Source organism: Athene noctua, chromosome 25, assembly GCF_965140245.1.
Source record: "Athene noctua chromosome 25, bAthNoc1.hap1.1, whole genome shotgun sequence".
Classification (NCBI taxonomy): Eukaryota; Metazoa; Chordata; class Aves; order Strigiformes; family Strigidae; genus Athene; species Athene noctua.
In genome coordinates, this window is record NC_134061.1 from 5,358,041 (window position 1) to 5,367,436 (window position 9,396).

At 65.3% G+C, this 9,396-nt stretch overlaps 1 protein-coding gene across 1 annotated transcript; it reads left to right on the forward strand.

Moving 5' to 3' along the window:
- Positions 1 to 5,820: 5,820 nt before the first annotated feature.
- Positions 5,821 to 8,096, forward strand: FZD2 (frizzled class receptor 2). Its single transcript, XM_074926876.1, has one exon. The coding sequence runs from the start codon at positions 6,215 to 6,217 to the stop codon at positions 7,880 to 7,882; it is 1,668 nt and encodes a 555-aa protein (XP_074782977.1). The 5' UTR covers positions 5,821 to 6,214; the 3' UTR covers positions 7,883 to 8,096.
- Positions 8,097 to 9,396: the final 1,300 nt, after the last annotated feature.

The window sequence follows — 9,396 nt, forward strand, 5'->3', positions numbered from 1 at the left end:
ATTGGGCACAGCTCTGTGCCCCCTTTGGACACGGGGGGCCCAGTGTCCCCAGTGGGCTGGGGACAGTGGAGCAGCTGTGAGACACTGTGGGGGCAGGAACGGGCCTTCTGGCCCTGCTGCAGCCCCCCCCACCTTACAGGGGTGATTTGGGTGCTGTTGGGGGACAGGAGGGCACCCAGGGGACCCGAGAGCTGCCCTGGGCCTGTGCTGTGGGCCCATCTGTGTCCCCACACCAAGCCCTGACAAGGTATAAATAGCAGCCAGCTCTGTCACCTCGTGTCACATGCCTGCCCGGTGCTGGCAGGGTCCCCCCACCATCGACCGGGGCACAGCTGTTCCCGGGATGGGGAGGGATGGCCGTGGGGGCACCCCATCCCTGCCGCCAGCCATGCAGCGGGGCACCCCCCCACGGGGGCCATCAACCCCCACACCAGGGACAGAAAGGAGGGGGACCCAGGGGTCCAGGGCACCCACATGGGGCATCGCTGTCACCACCTTGGGAACACAGGCCCCAACCCAGCACGGGGCCCTGGGACAGAGCTGAGATGGCTGCACCCCCCTGCTCCCCATGGGAACCCATTGCCAGCAGCAGGGACTTCCCCCCAGACACAAATGGGACATTTCTGACCTCAAATCAGAGCAAAAAGGGAAACAAAGCAAAGCCTCCTGCCACCCCCGCCTCGCACCACCGGCTTCCACGGACAAAAATTGTCACCGCTCGACCTGCCAGTCCCTGGGCGGCTCTAAAAATACCGCGTCCTCCTGACAGCGACAGCTGAGGGACGGGGTGGCAGATGCCTTGGGGACCCGCGGGGGGGGGGGGGGGGGACCGGGGCCACGAGCTGCCCCAGCCCCTGCCCGCCGATCGCCCTCCCAGCCGGGACGGTCCCTCTCTCTTCCCACGCTCCATTTTGGGGAGCCCCCAGCATCCCGCCGGCCCTGGCCCGCTACCCCTTCTCCCACGGGGATGCAGCGAGACAGTAGCCAGCGGCACCGTGCCCGGCCATGCCCGCCGTTGCCCAGCGGCCACCGGCACAGAGCCTGGCCCCGGCCTGCGGCGGCGGCTGTGCCTCTCGCTGTCCCCCCGGCCCTCCCTGAAGCCCCTAATCCATCTCTCGCAGCAGGAGATGCCTAAGCTGCCTTTTCATGCCGGCTCCTCCGCGCGCGAGCTCGCCGCGCTTTCAATGCCGGGCGCTGGCGGGAGATGTGTCGGACAAGCTGAGGGGATCCCTCCCCCGCCAGCAAGGTCAAGGTGTGCTTAAGCCAGCTTCCCCCCGCAGGCCACCCCCCCCAGCCCGGCTCGGGGAGCAGGGGGTGTCCACTCACCGGCGGGTGGAGGTTGGGGACACGCTCGGGGTTTCACCACCCCAGGCAGTCAGACCCACACCTCGGTGGGGGTTTGTCACCCCGTGGCTCCTCACAGCCGCTCCGGGGTCACCCATCAGCCCTCCGGTCCCGTCCCAGGGACCCTCCAGGTGCCGGGGTTCGGTAATGCGCTGTGCCCGGTGGTGGCCAGCGCCTCGTGGCACCCGCTGCAGCCATGCCGGCAGCCAGGGCTTGCCCTGGTGCTGGGGCACCCCACGGCCCACCCCACGGGTACCCCAGGGCTCAGCTCACCCCACAGCCCACCCCATGGGTTTCCCCAGGGCTCAGCTCAACCCCAACCCCCCCCACAGGTACCCCAGGGCTCAGCTCACCCCACGGCCCACCCCATGGGCTGTGCTTGCCCCATGGCTCATCCCACAGGTACCCCAGAACTTAGGTCACCCCCCAAACCCACCACACAGGTACACCAAAGCTTGGCTCAACCTCCCCAGCCCACCCCACAGGTACCCCAGCTTGCCCACCTGGCCAGTGCTGCTCATGGACCCCTCCCACCCCATGGAGCCATCACAGACCATTAGACCAGTTTAAACCAGTACAAACCAGGCCTGAGAACAGCAGCCACTTGTTCCTGCCCTCCCTAACCCACAGGATATAGTGTGTGTGCAACAAAGCCGGGCACAGGCGTGCAAACACACTCGTGCACACACACACACACCCCCTAGCAGACCTTTCACACAAGCACCCCCCAACGTGGGCACCCCCCAACACTGGCACCCCCTTGGCCCCGCTCCCATGTCCCCGTCCTCGCCCCTCCTGTGGGCACTGGGTGTGCATGTGTGTGCACACGTGTGCCCGCTCACGCACAGGGGTGCGGGGGGGCCCTGCAATGCCCGTGCTGGGGGCCCCGCATCCCTCTCTGTTCCCTTGGTGACAGACCCCCATCCTCTGCTGGCACCTTGAGCCTGCTGCCAGCCAGGGCTTTTGTGGCTGGTTTTAATTAGAGGCTCTTAAGTGTGAAACAAAGCCGAGGGCAGGGGCTGGGGGGGCCCTTCCTCAGAGCTCCTGAGGGACCCCCGGGGGTCCCCATCCTGCCTGGTATCATCTGCCACAGCCGCTCCATCCCCACATTTCTGTTTCGCCTCCTCCGTGCCCATCCCCAAGGGACCTTGTGCTGTCAGAGCTCCCCCCCACCCCCCCAAAAAAAAATTGCCCTCCCCAGCAGTGGTGGGCACCAGCCCAAGAGTGGGGCTGATGCCAGCTGCCGTGCCAGCACCAGTGTCACCCATAGGTGCACACTGGGGCTCCTGTCCCTGGGGAGGAGGCTTGGAGAGTGGCCCCAGCTGCCTGTGCCTGGGCTGGGGGTGCCAGGTGCCGCTCGGGGTGCTGTCAGGGGACCTGGGGGGGTGCCAGCTGTGTCCCCTGTTCCTGACCCTGCTGGGGGCAGGGAGGAACCCACAAGTGCCCGCCCGCTGTGCTGGAGGGGTCCCAGACAGAGGGGACTGTGTCCTGCCCCACCAGGGACATCGGAGCCACCAGCCCCTCCGGAGGTGGTGGCACCCGTGGGCTGTCCCCTGGCAGCGGCCACCTGGGGACCCTGGGGTGCTGGGGGGAAGGGACTGGCACCAGAGGGTGCCCACCAGCAACCCCCCAGTGCTGTACTGGGACAAAGTTAGAGCGGAGCAGTGGGGGGATCAGGGCTCCTGGGTCCGTCCCACTCCAAGCAGCTCCTGGGGGGCTGCGAAGGGGGGGCCCTGGGGGGAGCTGGGCTTGGCCCCGTACTCCCAGCAATGCCCAGCTTGGCCGGCTGGCAGCACCCAGCCTCTCCCGCTGGGTGCCAGGATGGGTCCCTGTCCTTGCAGGGTCCCCTCTGCCCAGGACTCTGACCCCAGGCCCCCACAGGGAAGCTTTTGGGGAGGGGGCAGGACCCTCTTCCACCCAGCAGGCCCCTGACAGTGCTGGGAGCCTGGTGACAAGAGCGAATGGGACCAAAGGGATTCCCTGGCCACCCTGCATGTCCCTGTGAGAGGACACCTCTGAACGGGCAGGACCCCACCGGCTGCCTCCCTGGGGTGTCCCCTGACATACCCAGCCCACCCAGAGGTCCCCCCCAGGGCTGGCTGGCAGGTCTACTCCAGGTTTCCCCCTCCCCGGGAGGGCTCAGCACCCACTCCGGGTGGGACCATGTCCCCATGTGTCCCTGGTGCCCAGAGGTCCTGGGGACCCCCTGTCCTGAGCCACCAGCACCCAGGAGGACAGGGAGTGTGGGGACAGCCCCTGCCACCCCCTTTGGAAGTGGTGGCTCCCCCACGATGGGAAAGAAGTCAAAATCTGAAGCTTTTAGGAAGCCAAGATCCACGTGGCTGCACAGACACCCCCACAGCCCCTCCATCCCTGTCCCTGTCCCCGGCTGGTGGGGCTGGGGCGAAGGCCACCGAGGCAGGGGACACCAGGGGGGGAGGGGGATCATGCAAGCCAGAGCCTGTACCCATGGGGCTGAGGGGAGCTCTGGCTGGAGGAGCCACCCCGCGTCACGCCTGCAAAGGGGGAGCGGGGAGCGGGCCGGGAGGCAACCACTCGCCAGGATCCGGCCTCGGCTCCGGCCCCCGCAGCCAGGCGCCCTGCCAGGCCCTTGGCCAGCAGCCTCCCAGCCAGGGACTCGCTGGGCGGCTGCCAAGCGCCGGCCGTGCCGAGCCGCCCTCCCCGGCGCATGGCAGCCGCGGGCTCGGCGCGGTCCCTGAAGGCAGCACCCCTGGGTGCCCCAGCCGGGGGATGGGTGGGCACCCATCCCAGCCCAGTTCGCTCCATGGGACCACGGTCTCAGCCTTGTCGGGGGCCGCGAGGACCCCTCCCTCCCATCCCCGACCCCTTCGCAGGAGCAGGGAGCCCCCAGCATCCCGCCAACCGCCGCGGTGACACCCGGCACGTCCGGGCCAGGAAAGCTGACGGCGAGGGGGGGGGCCAGGAGCGAGTACGCATCGTGTGTCCCCCCCACCCCTCAGCTTTGATTTCTGGAGCCCCCCCCGCCCTTCCCCCTCGGCCAGGAGCCGCGCAATGGTTTCAATTACGCTCTGAAAGGCGGTGGGGCCCTCTTTTCACGGCAGCCCGGGTTTCTCCTGCTCACAACAAAAGCTTAAGTTACAGGAAAGGGAGAGAAAGGGAGGGAGGACGGCGGAGGGGAAGGAGGCAGCCAGCAGAAAGCCCCTCGCCCCCCCAGAAAGGAGCGGGATGGGGGCGCTGGGCTGCCCACCAGATCCCCCCTGTCTGCCCCTTCGTCAGCGTGCTGCTTTGGAAGGGCAGCCCCCCTGCCCCCCCCCCCTCCCCAAATTTGGGGGGATTGCCTGTAGTTTCTTTCCCTGATGAGGGTCTCTGGTGTGTGTGTGTGCCCCCCCGCCCAGTGTGTCCTGGTCCCCCCGTGTGTCCCAGATCCCCCTGGCATGTCCTGAATCCCCCCAGCATGTCCCAGTTCTCCCCCAGTATGTTCAGGTCTAACCCCCAGTGTGTCCCAGACCCCCCCAACATGTCCCAGATTCCCCCGGCATGTCCTGGATGCCCCAGTGTGTCCCAGTCCCCCGCCCAAGTGTGTCCCGGTCCCCCCAGCTCCCTCCTCTGCCCTGGTTTGGGGGACAGAGGTGCCCTTCGCCAGGGCTGTGGTTGAGGTGGGGGGTGTGGGGCCGCTGGGGGGGGACAGGGTGTGGGATGTCCCCTGATACCCCTGGCTGGTCTGGGGACACCGGGGACACCCCTGGCTGTGCAGTGGCCTTGTGGGGCCGCGGGGCACTGGCCTTGGCAGCACCCCAGGGTGGCCGTGGGCACCCCACGGGGCGGTGGCACTGCCTGGGTGACACCCAAGGACTGAGGGGGGTGCGGAGTGAGGCACCCCTATTCCGGGGGGGGGGGCCGGGACCCCGGGGGGGTGACAGGGGGCCCCGGGGGCTATTCCTGCTCTGGTGCACCCTAAAGTGGGACCTGAGGACAGTGGGGGACTCGCTGCAGCGAGTCAGGGGGGATGTGGGTCCCAGGCTGGGGGGCTGTGGGGGGAGCACCTCCATGGGGGTGCAGAGGACACGGGGGAGCAGAGGACATGGGGGGGGCAGGGGACACCAGGGTGCGCAGGGGACACCGGGGGTCGGGGGACACCGGGGGTGCCAGGGGACACCGGGGGGGCTAAAGGACACCGGGGGGTTCCGGGGACACGGGGAGGGACTTTTCCCCGTGGCCCCGTCCCGACCCCACGCCGCGGGGGGAGTTTTCACGGCGCGGAAAAAGTTTTCGGCGGGGGGTCCCAGCCCCCCCCGCCGGTCCCGGTCCGGTGACCCCCGGGGGCGGGGGGGGGGGCGGGGGGGGCTGGGCCCGGGGCGGAGGGGGGGCGGGGCGGCCGCGTCGTTTGAATGTGATTGGCGGGGCGGGGGGGCGGGGCCCGGCGGGGGCGGGGCGCGGGGGGGGCCGCTCCGCCCGGCGGGGACGCGGCGCTGCCCCGCACAAAGGCGGCGGGAGCGTCCGGTGCGGCCGCTCCGCTCCCCCGGCACCCCCCGGCACCCCCCCGGACCCCCCCCCTCCCCTTCCCCCGGCACCCCGCCAGCGCCACCGCCCCCCCGGGGCTCCGGGACCGGGAGCTGCGCCGCGGAGCACCGGGTCGGGGCAGCGGGGGCAGCGCTGCGGAGCACCGGAGGCGGCTGGTCTGGGCACCGGGAGCGCCACGTCCGAGCACCGGGAGTCGTCCCGCCGCGCAGGGTAGACGGGGACACCGGGAGCCGTCCAGGAGGGACCGGAACGTGTCCAGAGTCACCGGGAGTCGTCCAGGCAGCCCCGGGCACGGCAGATCCGGGCAGGAGGACCGGCCAGCTGGGCACGGGGCACGGTAAATCCGGGCGCAGCAGCTCGGGGCACCATGGGGGTGCTGCCCGCCCTGGCCTGGTGGCTGCTGGTGGGGCTGAGCGTGCCGGCGCCGTGCCGGGGCCAGCTGCACGGCGAGAAGGGCATCTCCATCCCCGACCACGGCTTCTGCCAGCCCATCTCCATCCCGCTCTGCACCGACATCGCCTACAACCAGACCATCATGCCCAACCTGCTGGGTCACACCAACCAGGAGGACGCGGGGTTGGAGGTCCACCAGTTCTACCCCCTGGTGAAGGTCCAGTGCTCGCTGGAGCTCAAGTTCTTCCTCTGCTCCATGTACGCGCCCGTCTGCACGGTGCTGGAGCAGGCCATCCCGCCCTGCCGCTCCATCTGCGAGCGGGCGCGCCAGGGCTGCGAAGCCCTCATGAATAAATTCGGGTTCCAATGGCCGGAGCGATTACGTTGCGAGAATTTCCCCCGTCACGGTGCCGAGCAGATCTGCGTGGGGCAGAACCATTCGGAGGACGGTGGTTCCCCAGCGTTGCTCACCAGTGCCACACCGTTGGCTGGCCAGGGCACCCCGGGCGCTCCTCGTTACGCCACCCTCGACCACCCCTTCCACTGCCCACGGGCGCTGAAGGTGCCCAGCTACCTCAACTACAAGTTCTTGGGCGAGAAGGACTGTGCGGCGCCCTGCGAGCCCACCCGGCCCGATGGCCACATGTTCTTCAACGAAGATGAGATCCGTTTCGCCCGTATCTGGATCCTCATCTGGTCCGTCTTGTGTTGCGCTTCCACATTCTTCACCGTCACCACCTACCTGGTGGACATGCAGCGTTTTCGCTACCCCGAGCGACCCATCATCTTCCTCTCGGGGTGCTACACCATGGTGTCGGTGGCCTACATCGCCGGCTTCGTGCTGGAGGAGAGAGTGGTCTGCAATGAGCGTTTCCAGGAGGACGGCTACCGCACAGTCGTACAGGGCACCAAGAAGGAAGGTTGCACCATCCTCTTCATGATGCTCTACTTCTTCAGCATGGCCAGCTCGATCTGGTGGGTCATCCTCTCCCTCACTTGGTTCCTGGCAGCCGGCATGAAGTGGGGCCACGAGGCCATTGAGGCCAACTCCCAGTACTTCCACTTGGCTGCCTGGGCCGTGCCGGCCGTCAAGACCATTACCATCCTGGCCATGGGGCAGATCGACGGGGACCTGCTGAGTGGTGTCTGCTTCGTGGGCCTCAACAACATCGACCCTCTCCGGGGCTTTGTGTTGGCCCCGCTCTTCGTCTACCTCTTCATCGGTACCTCCTTCCTCCTGGCTGGCTTCGTCTCCCTCTTCCGCATCCGCACCATCATGAAACACGGCGGGACCAAAACGGAGAAGCTGGAGCGGCTGATGGTTCGCATCGGGGTCTTCAGCGTCCTCTACACTGTCCCGGCCACCATCGTCATCGCTTGCTATTTCTACGAGCAGGCTTTCCGCGAGCACTGGGAGCGCAGCTGGATCAGCCAGAACTGCAAGAGCTTGGCCATCCCCTGCCCGCTGCACTTCACCCCCCGCATGACCCCCGATTTCACCGTCTACATGATCAAGTATCTCATGACTCTCATCGTGGGCATCACCTCCGGCTTTTGGATATGGTCGGGTAAAACCCTGCACTCATGGAGGAAGTTCTACACACGACTCACCAACAGCAAGCAGGGCGAGACGACGGTGTGACCCCCCCGCCGAGCCCGGCTGCCGCTGCCGCCCTTTGGCTTGAATTTTGTTGGGGGGGTTTATTATATATTTTTTATTTTTAGATTTATTAACGTCTAAGGGGTGTCTCTCTTTCTCTCTGATTTTTTTTTTTTGTAATTAAACCTGTAAATAGCATTTGTAAATTTAATTATATATTTCTATTTAAAACACGAAAAAGGTGGGGGGAAGGAGAAAAGGGTGGGGGAAAAAAAGAAGAAAAGGGTGGGGGAAAAAAGAGAAAAGGAAAGGGGGAAAGAGAGAAAAAGGATAAAAGGGAGGGGGGAAGGAAAAAAAGGAGAAAAGGGAGTGAAAAAAAGATCTTAAAGAGAAAAGGGAGGGGAAATAAAAGGGGAAAATAGTAGAAAAGGGAGTGGAAGAAAAAAGGGGGGAAAAATAGGAGAAAGGGGAGGGGAAAAAAGAGGGGGGAAAAGGAGAAAAAGGAGGGGGGGAGGAGAAAAGGGAGAGAAAAAGTAGATAAAAGGAGGAAAACAGAGAAAAGAGAAAAAGGGGAGAAAAAATGGGGTGAAGGAGCAAAAGGGAAAAAAGAGGGGGAGAAGAGGAGGAAAAAAAGGGGGGGAAATAGGAGAAAAAAGCGGGGGAAAGGAGAAAAGGGAAAAAAAAAGCTGCCGAGACTGTGCGAGGGTCCCCGTGCCCCCTCTCCGCTCCCCGCGCTGGCTCCCCCCGCCCCGCGGAGCCGCCGGGGCTGCCCGCGTTGGCCGAGGGGCTGCGGCCGGGCTGGGGGCACGGCCCTGCCCGCTCCGGGCCGGCTCTCCCCGGGCGCGGGCTCCTCCGCCGGCTCCTGGGAAAAGGGGGGAAAAAATTCAAAAACCCAATAAAAATCCCGCTCTCCTTTTGGAAGCTCCCCAAGAAAACTGATTTTTTTATTGACTCCCCCCTTTGCTCGCTCCCAAAAGATGCTGTGACGGGGCTGTCGTGTCCCCCCCGGCCACTCGGGGCTGGGGTCTCTGCCTGTACCCCTGCCCACACCCCTCTGCCTGTACTTCCCCCCCAACTTGGCCACAGACTTTTCCTCCCAAATAACTTTTTAGACAGTCTTTTGCAAATACAATCGAGTAAAACAAAATGCTAACTTATTCCTGAGGGCTTTTTTTTTTCCACCAAAAAAAATCAAGAATTAAATGGGGGGGGTCCCCATGGGTGCTGCCAGGCCCCCCACTTCCATCACACCGTGGGGATGAGCCAGCATCTCCCTCCAGCTGGAACAAAGCGCTTTGCAGGGGGGGAATTATTTAACCCAAGAAATAAGGATTTTTTTGGTTTGTAGTGGGAGGGGGGGTGCCTCTCTTGTGCCCCCCCGGAGGAAATAGCTCACATTTTCTATAGGATTAGGGGTTTTTTGGCTGTGCGTAGGCCCCGATCCCGAGTCTCCGGAGCAAAGTGGGTCCCAGCTCTGGTTCGGTTTGTCGGGATTTGGGCGATGCTGGAGATGGGCTGTGGGGAGTTTCAGCTGGAGGGGGGCTGGCGCGGGGGAG